This window comes from Phyllostomus hastatus, unplaced genomic scaffold (genome assembly GCF_019186645.2).
Source record: "Phyllostomus hastatus isolate PE091 unplaced genomic scaffold, TTU_PhHast_1.1 phas_scaffold_12, whole genome shotgun sequence".
Classification (NCBI taxonomy): domain Eukaryota; kingdom Metazoa; phylum Chordata; class Mammalia; order Chiroptera; family Phyllostomidae; genus Phyllostomus; species Phyllostomus hastatus.
In genome coordinates, this window is record NW_025334007.1 from 16,554,609 (window position 1) to 16,574,492 (window position 19,884).

General features: G+C 45.2%; 1 protein-coding gene across 2 annotated transcripts in view; it reads right to left on the reverse strand.

The window, feature by feature from the left end:
• EGFL6 (EGF like domain multiple 6) overlaps positions 1-19,884 on the reverse strand; it is a 52,591-nt gene that overhangs the window by 3,989 nt on the left and 28,718 nt on the right. The window contains exons 5-11 of one of the 2 annotated variants that reach the window (XM_045856083.1): positions 19,616-19,735; positions 17,823-17,957; positions 15,938-16,060; positions 9,476-9,802; positions 8,342-8,422; positions 3,990-4,091; positions 880-1,145 (exon numbers count right to left, since the gene is read on the reverse strand). In XM_045856083.1, the coding sequence (XP_045712039.1) occupies positions 880-1,145; positions 3,990-4,091; positions 8,342-8,422; positions 9,476-9,802; positions 15,938-16,060; positions 17,823-17,957; positions 19,616-19,735 (1,154 nt within the window). Of the gene's footprint in view, positions 1-879; positions 1,146-3,989; positions 4,095-8,341; positions 8,423-9,475; positions 9,803-15,937; positions 16,061-17,822; positions 17,958-19,615; positions 19,736-19,884 lie in introns of both variants that reach the window. The other variant, XM_045856082.1, reaches the window with a different exon arrangement.

Here is a 19,884-nt window from a genome sequence, read left to right on the forward strand (position 1 = left end):
GAGCTCCCTCTCTCTATGACTCTACTGGTAGAGGACGACTACAAGCTTGTGCCCAGTCTATCCCGGACTCTGCCCTCAGTCCATATCCTTCCACTGTGACTAACTGTAATCGTGAGTGTAATAGTTTTCCGAGTTCTTTGCATCCTTCTGTGGTGTCACAGAATGTGAGGGTGGTTACGGAGCGTCCAGACAACAGCCACGTAAAATATGACCTTCTGGTTTTCATTTGTTGTGATAAGTGCTGGGCATAGGACAAATGAGGAAGATACTCTTCTCCACATTAAGGAATTTATAGCCTGGTTTGAAAGGACACTAGTGAAAGGGGCTGGACACACAAAAAACCGTTCCTCCAGAGCGTGGTATTTGTGCACCTGACAAGCATTATCATTAGTTGTGCCTAGTTTGTTCCAGGACATAAGCTCTTTTTCCCCCCTAATTTTATTGTAATCATTGTTCAAGCACAGTTTTCTGTCCTTTACTCCCATCTCAGCCCACCCACCCATCCCTCCCCACCTCCCTCCCATTTCCACCCCCCCCTAGTTTTTGTCCATGTGTCCTTTATACTTGTTCCTGTAAACCCTTCCCATTCTCCCTGAAATTCCCTCCCCTCTCCCCTGTGGTCACTGTCAGCCTGTTCTCTATGTCAGTGTCTTTGGCTATATTTTGCTTGTTTCTTTGTTTTGTTGTTTAGGTTCCTGTTAAAGGTGAGATCATATGGTATTTGTCTTTCACTGCCTGGCTTATGAGCTCTTTACGTGTGTGGGGAAAAGCCTCATCCGCCTTTGCAGTCCCAGCGCCTAGGTACTTCAGGAAGCGTTTTGTTTGTCAGATCATAGAAAATAATGTCAGTGTCTAGTGGAATACTCTTTTTCCACTTACGCGTTTGGTAGTGTCAGTCCCTTGACGTAACTGAATTTTCCCGGTCTTCCACCTTCCATCCTCACTCTTGGTCTCCTCCCATGCCAGAGGACTGTTCCTGCTTTTCACCAACACTCGAAGTTTCCCTACTTTGTCTCCAGCCAGCCAGTAATGAAAGAGCAAGCAGAAGTTGCTTTGGGGCTGCAGGTCAGGGAGGAGAAGTTTCAATCGGCCGATGTCCTTCTCATGGCCTGCCAGGGCTGGAACTGCCATATAGTAGCCGACGGCTTTAAGAAGAGAAAGATGCACCATTAATGAGGCCACTGTAAAGGGTTTGGCTACAGCGTATAAAATAGCTATAAAGAAAGAATGGGACAGCCCTGGCTGGCGTAGCTCAGTGGATTGAGCGCGGGCTGCAAACCAAAGCATCGCAGGTTTGATTCCCCGTCAGGGCACATGCCTGGGTTGCAGACCATGGCCTCGAGCAACCGCACATTGATGTTTCTTTCTCTCTCTCTTTCTCCCTCTCTTCCCTCTCTAAAAATAAATAAATAAATAAATCTTAAAAAAAAAAGAAAGAATGGTAATCCTCTATAGGGAAAGCTGAAGTTCCTTTCATTTCAAACACAAGAACAACATTTTCATGCTAAAATAGACTTCAGGGAATCGTGGAGTTGATGTCCTTTTTTTATGTAGAAAAGGCAACTGAGGGTCAGAGCAACCGAGGAACACGTTTACATTCACAAAGCTTGGCAACAGCAGATATGGGGTAAGAATCTAATTAAATGATCCCTTAGTACTGTAGGTGATTTGCAGTTGGTGGAGAGCTTGTGCTCCAGAACTTGGTTTTTTGAACTTCAGAATGCATTTCCCCACCGAATCAATGATACGTATGATAGCCAGCTCTTTCGGTGTTTCCATAGCATGGTATGTAATCCACAACATGTCTGAATGTATACTAACAGTTTCATGGAGTTCAACCACCATGTGTAACATATCATTTCAACTTCGGATTTCAGATGACAGGAACTCATCCTCTATGCCTAAGTGTCTATTTTCTGAGTATCTTTTAATCAGTGATAGTAGATGTTTGTTTATCTCCCATCTCCTGATTGTGGCTTTGATGAACTTGGGCAAAAACTCTCATGGAGTGGGGTTTGAAGAAGTTGGTAAGAAAGACGGATTATTCCTGCAGAAGCTCAGAGGAAGACACTGGGGTGGGGTGGAGTCTCCCGCTGGTGCAATTCCTGGAGACACTTGAGGACCCGGGCTGACACGGCCTTAGTTTTCACCGGACTCAGAGACTCTCCGGTCTTCTAAGTCAGCTACTAAGTTGTCAGATTCAGCAAATAATAATACAGGATGCCCAGTGGAGTTCGAATTTCAGATAAACAACATGCTTGAGAGATATAAAAAAGTATTTGTTGCTTATCTGAAATGTAGGCATCCTATGCTTTATTTGGCACCTCTACCAGCTACATTCTCTCTTCCGTGACCCACTGTGTCAGGTTTCTCTTTCTTTCCCAGCTAAAACCCACTTCAATCCATCTTTGAGTTTTTATCTTCTTAATGATGTTGATTTATCCCGTGGTTCTTTTTTTCTGTTTAACTCTGTAGGCAAAGACAAGCCCACCTACAGACAGAGGTGCAGAAGGGGCGGAAGTATGGTTTGGGTGATGCAAACCCCAGTGTCTTTTGTGAATTAGGTGTTTGTTAATAGGGGATTTCCCACTGGTAGAAATCCCAGCGTAAGACATTGCTGATTGTGTGAGCGGTCGAGATCCTGCAATAACCTAGCAGGGGTGTCCAACCTTTTGGTGTCTCTGGGCCACACTGGAGAAGAGTTGTCTTGGGCCACACATTCAATACATTGTGACGCGTAATCACAAAACGAATCTCATCATGTTTTCAGTAAATTTATGATTTTGTGTTGGGCTGCATTCATAGCCATCCTGAGCCACATGCGGCCTGCCGGCGGCAGGTTGGACACCCCTGACTATGGTCTCCTAGTGTGAGACAGCTGTGGTAGACACAAATTTGGAGATTCCATGACATTAGAAAGGAGGAACTCAGGTTAGTTATGACAAGACAGTGTCTCCAAATATGGATTCTCCGGACTGGTTAAACTTGCCCTGTGCCTGCCCTGATTCTTTAGCAGTAGTCCCACTCACACAGCTCGCTGTGTGGGGTGCACGCCCTCCACTGTGATCCCAAATTCTAGAAGGAATTCTTGTTAGGACACATCCAGGCTTCCTGATTGCATGTGAGGGCTTGAAGGAAAAAACCTCAGGAAGGAATTAGTCTAAAGGAAGGGTCTAGAAGACAGATCTACTAACGGAGGAGTAAGCCTGTACAGCCCCCAGAAAACAATTGGTTGGGTACGAAACTGGAGTCCCTGAAGGTATAACAATGGTCTCTAATTATATTATAACCCTTAGGAGGCAGGGATTCGATATATTCTCCGAATAGGATCTGCCAGCCATACGATCTGCCCAACAGGAAAGCTAGGGCCCCCCAAGAGTGTTTAGGTAGTCCGGGGAATGTAGGCAGGTCGGAGCTGAGGCCGAGAAATGTCCAGGGTTAGGTGGGAAGAAAGAAATCCTCGAGGAACAGAAGGGAAAGTTCAGTCCAGGAGTTCACACCAGGTGGCTGATTTGATGCTCATTATGGTTTTGACGATCTGTGAGGTACTCTACTAAAATCCCAGGTTTAGATAGAGGTCCTATTTCCTTTGAAGATTTGTTCCTCACCATCACAAACAAACAAACAAACAAACAAACAAACAAACTACAGAGCACCACAGGTGGTTAGCTGGGGGGAAGGAACAACCTCTTTCTACCTTTTCTGCAATACTCTTAAATCTCATACAAATGCCAACGTCTCTCTCAGCAGCAGGAGAGAGGAGGTAGGAGGTTTGCCGGGGCATCCTTTGTCGGGGGCGGGGGTGTTTGAAAGAGGGATTGGGCAGGAGAATATAACGACCTGAACCAAGTTGGTCATTTATCTGGGGAAACTTGGGAAGGGCTAACAGTTTCCAAACACAACCAGCAACCCTGACATCCCTCCCATCGCTGCACAGCTTTCTTTACTTGAGCCATATCGTAGAACATGAAAGAGTGAAATCTAAATACCATTCTCTTCGTCCACAGGACTCCAGTCAAAATCATCTTCCACATCCTGCTTCCAGTCACAGACCCCATGGTCGAAGCTGCAGTCAACCGAGATGTTTAAATCTGCTAAGGGAAAGGGTACACTTCATGATCACGAAGAACATTAGAAACACGTCTAACATTTGGAGCTTTGGAAGGCAGTGCCGTGTTTTCCATTGTTGTAGAGAGTTCAGCAAAGCCACTCCATGGTGTTGTTGCATTGGCCGTCATTTTGTTTGGCCGACCAGCCAGTGGGGGCTTTAAACTTATACTAGCCCTCGTGCCAGTGCATGCCCTATCAGGGGTGGCCAACCCTTTGGTGACACCAGAAGAAGAGTTCTCTTGGGCCACACATGAAATGCATTGTAACACATAATCACAAAAAGTCTCATAATGTTTGCAGTAAATTTACGATTTTGTATCGGGGCCTGCAGACCACAGGTTGCACACCCCTGCATAGCCTGTATGTCACGAGTACATGTAAGTTCCTGATAGGACTTCTCCAACAGCCCTAGTGATAAACAGTCTCCCCTGCCTCCCAGGGCCTTGCCCTTACGGAAGACCCCTGTGGAGCTTACCAAATCTCTCATCTTGTTGGTTTGAATCAACCAATCCCACCCTAGCTTGGGAACCCCCAAGTGCTGCTCAAATGGACCCTGCTAAAGGCATGTGCCCCAGGTCCTGCCTCTTACCCTGTAAGCACCCCGCCTTGACCTCCCCATGTAGCCTTGTACTTCCTCCAGGACCTACCAGTGTAACTTCTCCATCTCAGTTTCTTTTGCAGTCTTTTGCTGAACCCTGGGGCTCTACTTAGCAAATCATTTAACAAAAATCGTAACGAGAGGCCAGCACATACACACCGCAGTTTCCCTCACTCTTCTTTCTTCTAAGCCCCTATTGCCCCCTATGCCAATGAAGATATTTTCTTTCTACCCCAGTGTGAAAACTAAACCATGCCAGGCATTGCCTGCTTCCAGTCTTCAGTATTCTTTAGAGAGTGCTATTACTAGTGTGAGAAGTTGAGGTCGCCAGCCCACAGACAGCACCACATAAAATTTTCACTTGGGCCCTGGCTGGCATAGCTCAGTGGATTGAGCTCGGGCTGCGAACCAAAGCGTCACAGGTTTGATTCCCAGTCAGGATACATGCCTGGGTTGAAGGCCATGGCCCCCAGCAACCGCACAATGATGTCTCTCTCTCTCTTTCTCCCTCCCTTCCCTCTCTAAAAATGGATGAATAAAATCTTTAAAAAATTTTTTCACTTAGTTTATAACTGTGGTGGCATGTTTGTCCCCAAATCTTTCCCTTCCACAACATGCAGGAGACCAGGAATATAAACTGGGACAATGCAATAGCATAAAGCCAACTACTCCATAAAGAGAGAAGAGCCAAGGCTTTGGTTCCTTGAATACAATAGTTCACTTGTCCAGCACTTTACGGTGTGCAAAGTGCTTTCAAATCTATTCTCCGATTTAATCTCTATCACCCCTGAAACGGAGGTTGTTGGTGCCACACCAACATCTGTCCCAGGTGCACGTCTTTCTACTGCAAACACCCACAGCCATCTGCATGGAGATACTCTGGCTGGAGCAGGCTATTCCTCCAGGAGACTCCTCAACCAGTGATGGACAGGCATTCCTGGACAGATACCTCCATTCCTTTGCCTTTGGGGAGGACCACTAAGTGCTGGAATTGGACACAGACCTTAAGTCAGACTGAACTCCAGGTTCTCTCCAGTCTTACAGAAGGTCCAGCTAGGATGGAGGTCCCTTCCATGCCTTTTTTTTTTTAATGAAGATTTTTTTTAAGATTTTATTTATTTATTTTCAGAGAGGGAAGGGAGGGAGAAAGAGAGAGAGAGAGAAACATCAATGTGTGGTTGCTGGGGGTCATGGCCTGCAACCCAGGCATGTGCCCTGACAGGGAATCGAACCTGTGACGCTTTGGTTTGCAGCCCGCGCTCAGTCCACTGAGCTACGCCAGCCAGGGCTCCCTTCCCTGCTTTCACACAAGGCCAGGAGCACCAGGAAATTAACACCATCCTGAGAGCAGCCTTCAATCAATGTCAGATAGGAGTTGGTATATAAATACCACAGCTCCCTCGCCCCTCCAGTAGGACAATTCTGAGCTGCATGTCCTACACTGGCTCCCAGACTTCCCCAACAGGATTGAGCTCCAGTTACCTGGAGGAATCTTGCTTGAGGATGCACCCTGTGTTGCCTCCTGGTCTTCACCGTCTCAACTCTCCCCTCCAAACCACTGTTTCCTGGGCTCATCTCCCACATAAACCACTGCACACAGATTCTTGTCTCATGGTCTGTTTCTGAGGGACCTAGCCTAACACAGCAACTTAGAGAGGAGTGCTGCTGTCATTCCAACTTTATGCATGAAAGTAATGAGGCATCACAGGTCTACCTGACTTGCGGAAGGTCAACAGCAAGTGGAAGGCTTCGGGTGCCCACTTGAGTCTTTTAGTTGAGACTGAGTGCTCCAGAGCACCTTACTCAAGGACTCAGAAATCACAGGGTCACATGCTCATATGCAAAATTGGAAACTTTCTGTATTTCATCAAGGATCATGTAAGAAGAGGTAAAATATGAAACCCAGTAGGTATGGGGATCCAGAGAGGACTCAAAAACTTTATTAATGTTACTTAGCAAGCTGGGGCAGAAGTTCTGAGCACCTGGAGAATGTAGCTTATTTCCTGAACTATGAAACATTTTCTTCCTAACCAAGAACATGGGTGATAAGATGTCTGATGCAGATAATTTTTTTAAAAGGAACACTCACTGCCCTGGCTGCTGTGGGTCAGTGGACTGAGTGCTAGCCTGTGAACCACAGGGTCACAGGTTCAATTCCCGGTCAGAGCACATGCCTGGGTTGTGGGCCAGGTCCCCAGTGGGGGACAGTCAAGAGGCAACCACACATTGATGTTCTTCTCCCCCTCTTTCTCCCTCCTTTTCCCCTCTCTAAAAATAAGTAAAAAATAAAATAAAAAAAAAACATAAAAAGGAACACTCAGGAGAAATATTGAGGAAAACAAGATGACTGTAGGAGCTGAGTCAGGGGTCATTAGTTTCAGGGTGTTAGTAGAAGCTTCTCAGATGAATTGGGAGGACTGAACTAGAGAAGTACTTTCTCCATGGTGGAGACTGCCTTATAAGCCAAAGGGATGAAGTTGAACAATGTACCCATGGGGCCAATGCAAAAGGGAATCAAATTAGCACAAGCTTAGGACATGTACAATGCTAAGTAAAAGTTTGAAAAGGAAACAGAAGATCAAGGAATTCACATCACTACTGAGCACAAAGGTAAATATACAAGTAGGCTTCTCCCTGATGTCTTTGTACAGATGCCAATATATAATTTGTCATGGGTTGTAAAAGTGCTAAATAAACCCAGAGGATTAGGGATCATGACTCAGACATTCCAGAGAATGAGGCTTTGATAGGTGGATCCAAAAATGGTCCGATTTTGACCCCTGCCTATATTCACGCTCTTTGTAGTATGACTTCGTAGCGCCTGCCCAGCATTTAAGTCTGGGCTGGCCTTGTGACTTGCCCTGGCTGATAGAATATGATGGAAGTGAGGTTGGGCCAGTTCTGGACCTAGATCTCAAAAGGCCTGTGTGCCTCTGATCTCTTTCTCGTTCATGAGAACAAGCTTGGTTAGCCTGTCGGAGGATGAGAGACCACATGGAGCAGAGCCAAGACAGCCCGGTTGTCTGAACTGTGGCCCCAGACAGCTGAGGGAGCACAGCTCAAACCAGCAAAGTCACTGAGCAAGCCCACAGCTGACTGGAGACACGTGGGTGAGCCCTGCCCAGGCCAGCTCAGATGAGCAGAACTGTGCAGCCAGTCCGCAGACTCATAAGCAAAAACATTTATTTTATTGCTGTAGGCCACTGGGGGGTTGTGATTGTTTGTTATGCAGCACAATTGTAGTAACTGGTAACTGACTGGCACAGGTACCTTGGGTCAGATTTTAGTACACGGTGATTTTCAGATTGTGGGCCCTTGGGTGTTAGAATTGAAGCAAATGAATCATTTTCTCCCACCTCCATACATGCAATCTGCCTTGGCTCTTCACTCTCAGTGTCCCTCAGTGGGAGTGGTGGAGAGGAGAAGACAGGCTTACTATATTGGAATCATTGGTATTAATCGGGTAAGGACCTACTATTTTCACACCGGCACTGAGTGTCATGATGTAATGATTTTTAACTTTGGGTGTTTAGGAATGAAGCAGTGACTCATCAACAATCATCTCATCCTATGAAGAAACAAAAATGGCATGGGGCTGTGAGAGAGCATGCACTTGGAAAAGGGGTTATTTACCTTGGTGTTCCAGTCTGGATGGTATTGCTTTTCTTTGGACCAGAACCAGTCCCAGTTCACCTGCTTCATTCACCTTAGGGGCTAATGGAGAAGACATAGTCAGTTAGGAACAACCCCAAAACCCCACATGCTTAGAAGGTATGATTGAATGACTGAACAAAGAGGGTTTTATCACATATTCTGCTGACAGCGCATGTCAGAGCCCTGTACCCTAACATTTGCAAGGCACTCACGTGGGTCCAGTTTCCTCATCCAGAACACCTTTTTCCAAAGGTTACTCCAGTTGACCTAAGCATCTACAGTAGTAACATGTCCCTTCTCCCCAGGTTTTGGACACCCACTTTGGTGAGACTTGCACTCTCTACTAGGGGAGACGATATGTCATCGGCACACTAGTTCTTGGATGGGCAGGCTTGCATCTACTTCTCAGGTGCTTAAGTCCAACAGTCATGGAGCCAAGAACAGACACAGCAAAATATAAAGGGAGCAACAGCTGCCCAGAGAGAATGCAATGGAAAGTCTCAGGGTGGGGGGATCAGAGTGGGTTAGAACCCATCCTGGAGGGGCTGGGACTGATGGTGGGTCCTGCGGTTATCCAGTTGATGGAAAAAACTGAAGCTTAAGCTCTGTTGTAGAATTTCTTCCCCTAGGATGGTCTACTTTGACTTTTAAAATCATAACCACAGATGGTGAAATTCTCCTTTCATCCAGTGGGGCCACAAAAGGTACATTCAAGAAGGAAACATGTAGAGTTCGGCAGATCCACCTGGCAAGGCTCTCTCTGGTTTGGGGGCTGCACCACCTGCAGAGCTGGGCAGCCAGCCCGACAACGGAGACTGCAGGACAAGCAGGCTGACCTTGCTGGGCGTGCAAAGAGAGGGTCTGTGTCAAACAGGAACCGGCGCCCCAGGTAAGGGGAAAGGACCTATGCTCTTCGTTTCCCATAGGAGCAAATCTGACTTCGTATCCATGGGAGATCTTAGTTTCCCGACTTTATAAAGAACCCTGCTTCTTAGGACTTCAAGCTGAACCCATTTTACTGAAGGAGTGAAGCTGTCTTTTCTTCTTGAACTTCCTAGGGAAACCACAGTTCATTGTTCATGGAATGTGTACCACACCAAAAATGATACTCACCAAACACATCTCCTCGAAGGCTTTGCTCCGGCTCCACGTGATTCTTCAGGGCCGTCTCATCTCTTGTCTCTTCCCCCAGCCCCTGTTTCATTCTCTCCTCCGTCTCCCTGTTTCCTCCATTCGGGTTCTCATCTCTGGAAATGCTGTCTTCAGAGGCGAAGGGCCATAGGTTACCCTTAGGGGCAGGTGTCCCGGCAGGCTCTGTGATGACATTTTTTATTTTTACCTTCTTTTTCATGCTGTTTTTGTGAGCCAGCAACTTCTTGAGTCTGTCTTTGATGGTGCCGGGGGCTCTGAGGACTTCCTTCCCAGACTTCTCGGGGATAACTGAAACAAACAACAGCAGGTCAGAAGTTCCACCATGGCCGATAATTAGATAACTCACACACATAAAAAAACAGAGCATTTAAAAAGGGTTCAAGTGCAGGAGATGAATGCTTCCAGAATCCACTGGCATGAGGCTCTATCGTCTGATATTTTCAGAACTATATTTGCAACTGTTTTCAGCAGTTCCAATGTTATGATAGTATCTTAATCACCTTACCTTAGAAGGACATTCTTTTGTTTTGCTTCAGAGACTACAGCGATCAAATACCTACTCCTACCAAGTTGGGCTACAGGTTCTAAGGTGATGGATTTTCCCAGGTCCTCTAATATTTCCGCTCTCACACAGGTAATCTCCGAAGCTGGCGTTGTCTAGGTCAGCCCTATAGATTTGTCCAAATTTGCTGTTCAAAGATTGTAGCCATAGCATTAGGCTGACCCATATAAATTGTCAATAATGAGCCACTTGTGACCTACAAAAATGGTGATTTATGGTTCAATGTGCACACTCTGAATTTTTCTTCCCTGTTCTTTCTCCACTTTGAATTTCTTAATCTCAATCTACTATTACCTAAAGTGAAATAATTTTATTTATTGAATACCTATAAAGAGGCTTCTACATTTACTGTTTCATGTTCACTTTCTATTTCTCAGTACTAAATTAAATAGCTTTAAAAATGCACCTCCTGGTGGATCAAGGGCCCTTGGGGGGAAATGTTAGTGTAGAAGAACCCAAGAGGTAGAAAAAAGGTTATGCAGTCCAACACCTTTGTTTTATATGGGAGGCCACTGGGTCAGGATCAATGACTTGCCCAAGGTCACTCTGATACCCAGGGACAGAGCTAGGATTTCAGGGCGAAGCAGATGAATGACTCTACTTTCCAGTCATATTTCCATGACAGGTTTATTCCTGCTTTAGGGTTAAAGGTTACTTTTCTCTAGACTGGTTCAAATTCCTTGAGATCCAGAATCCAAAGATGCATGCCCTCTTTCTAGGGATCTACTCATGGTAATTAAGAATACCCAACTGGTAGGGGGAAAAGTAACTTTTAAAAAATTAATAACACTGATCTTTAAAATCGAATACATTGTCTTTTTATAAAATATCTAGGCATGTGCTACTCTAAAACTAAGCAAGGAAGGGTCTACTAACCCCTGAACCCATTTATTCAATACTACTACTTGGATATAGCTTAGAGGAAATGAAATAAGGGCATAGACATCAATTTCAGACCATGAAAAGAATACTATAAAAGAAACTAGAAATAACATTTGCTTGGCAATGTTTTAATCTCTTCTGTTGCTCAATTCTTTCTCCGTTATTTGGCTAATTCAATCTGTACCAAAGTGGTAGAAAAATAAACAAGGAGACATCTGCAATATCCACAATATTTTTGGGCAATGAAAAGGAAAAAACAAATGCTTTGAATAATATACATGTTCTTAATGAAAACATTGCTTTTACTTTGAAATCAATCTAAGGCTGTTATACCAAGAGCAACATTTGCCTTTTCAATGCAATGTCCTGGCTATTTATCAAAGTGACAGCCTGTAGTTATAAGTTCGAATCCAACTACTACTAATACAAGTAACACATCATTACTCATGTTCCTGACCTGCAGATGGCCTGTTTCAGCTTCTTTGGCGGAGGTCACATGTTGAGTTTTGATTGTAATGTGCTCATCAGATATAGACCTTCCCCTGGAGGCCCCCCTGTGTAATTCTGTGCATGGTTCCCTGAATCTTTTCCCAGGACCCAGCATGAAAAATTGACAGGAAACACCCATTCCCTGGAAAGTTCCTTTATGCAATCAGTATGGCAGAACTAAGGACCTTTAATAAATAATGAGGAGAGGGTTTCAACCCACACCAAGCAAACCTAAACATATGCTTTCAGTTTCTGCTTTGAAGTTTTGATTTTTCCTACCAAAAAAAAATCAAGCCACACAACCTTTGTGGGATCAACAATCTCACTCCCTTAGCAAGGATAAAAAACGATGCATAGACATGACCACGAATGGATGGATTTAGCTTTCTCTGGGTATTGCTGTTTCAAATTTGACATAACTGATTTTTTTCTCTTTAAAATTGCTTCATTATTGCATCATCTTCTTGAGAATATAAAAATGTGGCAGGAAGTTGCAGTAGGAGGGTCTTTGATGCGTTGGGGGATCTCAGACATAAAAATAGGGAACTCCAGAGTTCTCAGATTCACAAGGCAGTCTGCTGTAGATGAAGCTGGCAATTTCTCTGGGGGAGATTTGAGATTTCTACAAATATTCACTTTGCCCTAAACGTCTGCCTCCCTGAAAATCATAACTTTACTTAGAAAAGATCACTATGACAGACAACATCCTCCAGGAAGGAATATAACTTTGACCTTCATTCACCTGTGTTTAATTCACCAGGTGATTTCTTATCAATGGCCAGGAGCAACGCTCCTCTCATCTGAGCTTTGGACATAGCCCTGAGAAGAGGGGCTTCATTGTGGATGAGGAATGTACCACGCTCTGAGATCCAGGAAACAGGAAGGGGTAAGGATGGCAGAAAGGCTAGCCCTGAGTGTTGGGGAGGGGCCTGTGTGTAGTCTCCACCCCGGAGGAGGAGCCATGGGTCTTGGACACATCCATCCCGTGTTAAGCCTGGAGCGCCTGTTCCTGGGTCTGACTCCCAGCTTCCACATCTTCTAGTCACGTGCCCTCCAATCAACACTTATCACCTCTTTGCCTCAGTTTCCCCATTTATAAGGTTGGGATAAGAACAGGGTTTTGGGGAGACTGAAATGAGCAAATACATGTTAGCTACCAAGACTAGTGCCTGGCATATATTCGACCTGTGTTTGCTACTATTTTTAGAATGAATCACCAGAACATTGAAAATCTTTTACTGAGTTAAAAAAAAAAACAAATTTCTGGGCCATACCTCTAAACTTCCCATGCTTATGTTATAATTGAAAGAAAAAAAATTTAATGGCCTGGTTGTAGCAATATGTATGACCTTCAATACACTCTATTTGAACTGAATGAAATCAGTATATTTCTGATGACTAGGGAAGCTGTTTTTCAAAGGGAGCAATTGTTGAGTTTTGGTAAAGAAGCCACTGCCCCTATTACTGCTACTACGTGTGCATGATTATTGAGCATTTAATATATTATGGGCTTGAGCTAAACCCTTGATCTGGACGTTTATTTATTACGTATAGGTTATTTCAGATAACCGTCTGAACGGTAGTAAGGGCCAGATACCATTATGTCTATTTTGCAGATGTGAAAACTGAAATGCTGAAAACTTAAAGAATTTGTTTTCAGCCCACAGGTGGTAGGCTAGGGAGCCAGGAATCAAGCTGAGATCATTTGATTCTGGAAGCCACGCTCCTGGTAACTCAATGATATAGTATCCTTTTCTAAACTGGCTGTTACTACCCAAGCTGGGTAATATCTTACTTTTGATATTCTTTTTTTTAAAAGATTTTATTTATTTAGTTTTTAGAGAGGGAAGGGAGGGAGGGAGAGAGAGAGAAACATCAATGTGTGGTTGCTGGGGGCCGTGGCCTGCAAGCCAGGCATGTGGCCTGACTGGGAATTGAACCTGCGACGCTTTGGCTTGCAGCCCACGCTCGATCCACTGAGCTATGCCAGCTGGGGCTTAACTTTTGATATTCTTACGATGAGGTATGGCTGCTGTCAAATTAAGGCCAAATCATCTAACAGTGTGTTATTAACACTCATGTGTATTAGAACAGCAAAACCAAACCAAACCAAAACAAAACAAAACAGACATCTACATTTGGGTGCTTCTCCCTCTGGGTATAGATGACATGTAAGGATGCTCTACTAAACTCCTCTTCTCTATTGCAACGTAGAGTCTGGACTTTGACAAAGCCAATGAACTCACACTGTACAACACACCTGAGAGCTGTCCCACCTGCGAAGGGGAAGCTGGGTATTTATCCACAGACTTCTGGACCCACTGCGTGTTAACTCTGGTTGCACCTACATGGCGCTGAGCAGCCTTCTAGAAAAATCTGGAAGGCCCCAGAGCAGAGAGAGTCCACTGCCCTAGGGCTAGGGATAGGCATGAAAATGTCCACCTGCCTCTCTGAAATGAGGGAGCTTCGAGGGCCTGTGGCCTGGCCCACAACAGGCACCCACCACAGGACTGCCATGAGCCCCATTTTGGATAGGAGGAAACTGAGTGTGGAGAGACTAAGAACCTTGCTAAAGGTCACAAGCAGTATGGGGCAGAGCTCAGATGTAGGTTCAGGCCTTCCTAGCTGCGGAGCCTGAGCTGTTGACCGTGACAGCACGTGGCCTCAGACAAGGGAGGCTGGACTGCACATGTTCAAATGTCGCGGCCTGAAGGAACCCTCGACCACTCACTGATCCAGTATGGGAAACGGATTGACTCAGCCTCCTCTCTGGGGGCCTCTCAAAGGTAAGGCATCCCTCCCCGCAGCTCACCCATGCACAGCTCTGCACAGGCAGCCAACTTCTCTTTCTTTGAATACGGTTTCAGAAGGGCATCATGGGCACATCTATGCAGAGGGGCAGACACCACAGCATCGAGTGGCTGGAGACGGAGTGGCCATTCAATCCCACCTCCAGTCAATGCCGGCGTCCGTCCCAGAGCCCCGGGCCTGAGAGCCTGCCCAGTGGAATGTCCCCACTCAGTCGGGTTCCTCCTCCACTCTCAGATTCCTGGCAGCCGTTTTTAAGAGAGACTGTAACCACCACCTCTTGGTCTTAGTTTGCTCATGGAAAGCATTTTGATTTCATATTCTTAAAATATTTACTGGCAGCGTTTACGCTTTTCCACAGTGTATTTTTTTCTTCCTGATGAAATGCTGCCCACCTGTTCGGGCAGCTCTTCACAGAATGGGATTCCGTGCTCACTTCCTTTGACCACATTCTTTCGTACACCCTGTTCCAGGGGCGCTCAGCCACAGCCCGTGGGGGACTGTGAACCCGTTACAGGTGTGCTGCTCAGGGCCTGGCATGGGGCAGACAGTTCATCTTTGCCATCACTGAGTGGCCACTCGGTCGTGTCGCCAGGAACATTGGCCACATCAGTCAAGTGCAGTCATATTTGCTGGAACATGTCGGGACTCTGCTAAAGGGCTTCATGAGAGAGTAGGGTCGGGGCAGAAAACAAACCTAGTCACCCAGTGAGCCAAAAACGACCACGGGGACAAACCTGGGTGACTTCAAACACTGTGAGACACTGTTTGTCAAGGGAGTGACATCCTTGCTGGCTTGCTTTGGGAGACCTTCCAGGGGCTCATCATGATTTCTAGTTTTCCTCTCTTTGGGGACACACAGAATTATTCAGATATTTGCCTCTACCTCAAAGCCGAATTAATTAAGAGCTGGTGTGTGATTGTCTCTGCTTCTTTCCCTGCTGTGACAACCCTTATCGTGGTACCATAAGATGGTGGGGCTTCTGTCAGTCTGGGTCCCTCAGTGACATGGAGAAGAAACACTTTGACAACTCTCTTTGGACACAGCACAGGTGAGAAGTAAACAATTGTTGTAGCTGTTAATAGCGGTGACATTCTATTGTTACATGCTTGGTTTGTGAATTTCAGATTCGACCACCTGAGCATTAGGGAATTCACGAGCGAGAGCAATGGAACTCTTTGTTACACACCAGAAATGTGAATCCAGGTTTGAGGATGAGAGATGAAGTGACATCAGCTTCACCATATTTTGTTTTGGTTTGCCTTCTGGAAAAAGTCCTCATTCACACGGTTAAAAACTGTTGTGGTCCTAGGAAAAGCCACTGACATTTCTAGGACAGCTTGTTACTGCACCATAACGTAGCCTATTCTGACCGATACATTTGCTCAGTGTCATTTGTCTTTAAATCTAATTTTCAGTATTTGAAAGTATGCTGTGACCAGAAAAATATCTAGAACCGTCGCTATTCTTTAAATTGAGTGCCTACAACTCCAGCATTTGAGCTTTGGAGATGTGGTTCGATTAGCAGACAAGAGAGGGCTGAAGTCGAGCTAAATTTTCAAACACTGCAGGCACAGCCACCCCGGGGTGGGGAAGTGCAGTACAGACGAAGGGAGTAAGGAAACATGGAGAAAATGCTTTATCTGGAAAAGCAAATGCACCGTGACCAAACGCGACTTACCAGAACACTGAAGTCCACTGCCTTTATATCCCTGCTTGCACTTGCACTTGAAAGATCCTTGGGTATTGAGGCAATTGGCGTAGAGGCTGCACGTGTGGGTACTGACAGCACATTCATTTATGTCTAAAAATGGGAACATCCCATGAACAAACTTGTGGTAACAGGGCATGCCGAAAGGCTGCCAGCACTTACACTGGAGCCAACCGTCAACACATCAAGTGTGGCTGCAGAACTGAGAGGAGTTCATAACCCCGGGTGCTTAGGCCCAGACGCCCAGCCTGCCTGACGCCAGGCAGGTAGGGAGTGTGTCTGTAGCCCGCCATCCCCACAGCCATCTCATCTGCTTAGCAACACTGCTGAAATCTATAAGATGTTTAGGTTGTTTTCTTAACTGTCTCATCTGTCTGATTTAGAACTAAATCACAATACGAGGAAATAGATTATATGCACGGAAAGGCTTGGAACCCCTAACCAACAACAGACAAGCCTGGCTAGGAACCATTGACCTCATCCGAATATGCAGGCCTTTTGTTCAAAGACGACCAGGAGCCAGGTCAGGCTGGTCTGAGCTTGTCTGCTGCATTTGCAGTTGGAAAGTGTTCCAAACTCCACGCAGGTGAGGAGTTCATTAGCCCTCTTCTCCACCCGACTTTCCCGCTATGCTTTTGGAGACAGAGGCTCACAAAATAGCCTATTGTTTTTCAGTTAGCCACAAAGGGAGCTCAGAGGCTGATCTCCGTGACTTTTAAAATCACAAAGATTTGTTTCCTTTGAAAGCTCTCCATGTGACTTCACACCCTGTCCTGGGGAACCTCCCTATAGGTATCTTTTCGGCAACGTGGCGTGACTGATCACAGAGCCGGATGGGTCTGAGGTAGCGCATGGGGGCCAGGCCCATGAGAAACAGGGATTTTACCAGCTCGTGTAGGGCGGTGTTGTATTTGAGGACATTTGCGGGAAGGGCTGTGGAAGCTTCAGAAGACACATCCAAACCCAGGAACTGAGCGTTGCCCCAACATGATGACACGGGATGTGTCTTGGGATGCTCCGAGCGCAGGGTTGAATGAAATCTGACTTTTCTCCCACTGTTAGCTTCCATGTGTCATGTGCACGTTTGTTACACACATCACGTGAGGAGGAGTCAGCAGGGAGCCCGAACTCCACTTCGCTGCAGGACGGGCCCGCCCCACATCCTATCAGGGCGACGGGAGTGCATCCCAGGGCTCTGCCAAAGCCTCACTGCACCTGCTCATTGAGATTTGGAATCCCTTCCCTAAGGGAAAAATACATTACCTCACTCAGATCCAGCCCACGGCTGACTGACATCAGAATTTTAGCAGAATGGGTTCGGTGACCCTGGAAAGGGAACGTTTTAGGGGATGTGGAGCTTGAATCTTGAAAGGGCTAAAGGAGGGGACAGAAGAGAGCATGCGCCTTTCTCTCCTTCTGCCATTTTTCTGAAGCCAGCCCTGCTGGACACTGTCATAACCAGACCACTGAGATCAAGACTGAACAGGACTTGTTATTCTCCCTTTTGTCAAACATAAAAACTGCTTTATTGTTCCTATTTTTACATAGGTACTTGGACAAAGAATCAGACATTAAAAACAAAACTAACCAACTTTTGTTTTAAAAGGCCACAAAATCACCTCAAGATATTTGTCGCCATAACAGACCTATATAGACTGAAGTTCCTTAGTTTAAATCTTTACTGACCTGGCTTCACATAGTTCATGTCATCAGAGTTCTTTAAATGCCAGCCACACAAAAAAATGTCACCTTTTCTGTGTCGTTAAGCTGGTCAGTACCGTAGATTGTTCAACTAACAGACTGAATTGAAATAGCTAGGGAGAGGGAAAAAGGAAAAAGTGCCACTAAGTCTTACCTACGCAGTCATATCGGCCACGGATATATTTCAGTTCGAAACCAACATGACATTTGCAGTAGTAGCTGCCAAAAGTGTTCACACATCTTCGATTGTAGGGACACACAGCTTTGCCAGAGGCACATTCATTGATATCTAGGATGGAGAGCCAGGTGTCAGGGTTAGCAAGGAAAGCACTATCCCTATGAGATATACATGCATGCGCACACACACACACACACACACACATTACATGTTGCTGAGTGAATTAATATTTTCCCAACTCTGTGTACTGCATAGCATATACAATTATTGCAAACAGAGTCAGATAGTTAACACTTTAAGCAAACTGACACACATATAAATTTTCCGTGTTACAAAAGAATCACTTCATAAGCAAGCTCCTTCAAGTCCTGCAGTATTGACCCAAATCACAGAAATGCGCTTTCTCAAGAATGTACTGTATACATAAATTGTGGGTCAACTGTAATGATGCAACAACACAACTTTAGCAGACAATAGGCTTCCTGCCCTCTCTACTGCTGACAGTCATGCCACAGAGGGGCTGACAGCTCTGTGCACCAAACCAGTAAGAATCAGGCTTTGCTTCCCTTTCAGATATCAAAGCACAGAGATATGCTGTTGTTTCAGAACTGTGGTTCAACATACAAGTTGGTGCCAGAATATTGTTTCTTTTGCACCCTTAAAATAATTAATAAAATAACGCCCTGGCTGGCGTAGCTCAGTGGATTGAGCGCGGGCTGTGAACCAAAGCATCGCAGGTTCGATTCCCAGTCAGGGCACATGCCTGGGTTGCAGGCCACGGCCCCCAGCAACCGCACATTGATGTTTCTCTCTCTCTCTCTTTCTCCCTCCCTTCCCTCTCTAAAAATAAATAAATGAAATATTTTTAAAATTATAATTAATAAATAAGTGATAGGCTGACAAAAAATTATTTTTCCATGATCCCTTTCCTGCCTGCCCTCTTCCTTTTCCAAAAAAAAAAAAAGTACCCAACCAATCCAAGAGGTGGGTGAAAATGTGGATTCAGTGTGGTCAGGAATTAGCCTTGTCACAGAAATCTTGTTTTACCGCAGAATACTACATCTGTGATTCTAGTTAAATCTTTGATTATGCTCAAAGAGCAGAGACAAATTTTTAACTTACATGACTTTTTAAAAGTATTTAACTGATTTAGTACCCATTTGGCTAAGCTTTCTAAATGCAGTTTATCAAGTTACATACAGTTAGGATAAATAAACATCCAGCATCTTAAGTAAAAAATATTTCTACTGTGGTAAGGAAGTTAGAATATGAAATCATACTGCTATTTCCTTATTTAAGTCAAAAGATTCATACTGCTATTTCCTTATTTAAATCAAAAGATTAAGAACTCTTTCAACAGTCCGATTTGGTTTGGCATTGCTTATTCATGCTATGTGCTTCTTGCTCTAAATATTGTGCATATTTGGTGCAATACAATTAAGCACAGTACTATGGCAATATACAATTTGGTGGCTGAAGTAACATGTGCAGGGTAAAAATACTAAAATAAAATTATTTTGCTTCTTTCTCCACTACGGCATCAGGCAACCCCAAAACAATCGAGAAGCATTCTTCCTAGCATTCTAAAGTACGTCTAGAGCATTCGGGGGTAACAATGCTGTCTCAGAAACAGACATAAATCTGTACTTTTAGGAGCTCGTGAGGTCTAGTCACCATGCAGATTGCGGTAAATGAAAAAGGAGGAGATAAGTAAAGGGGAGCAGGCAAGGGAAAAGGACGGGACGTGGAGGTGACGCCTGCTGCTTTACCGATGCAGACTTTTCCATCTGGGGCCAGGTGGAGTCCCGAGGACGGGCACAGGCACCGCGGCCCTTCCTCCGTGTCTTCACAGCCGTACTGGCAGTTTGTCATGGCGCACGTCCTGGAGTCTGCAACAAGTAGGCAAGGGCGTTAAATGTAACGTGTGGAACGGAATTACAGGGTAAGCGTCATGGTTTGAGAGTCGAATGGAATCTGGGTAGGGTGGTGTCTTGGTGGCTCCATGGTCATTTTTTAAAAGATTTTATTTATTTATCTT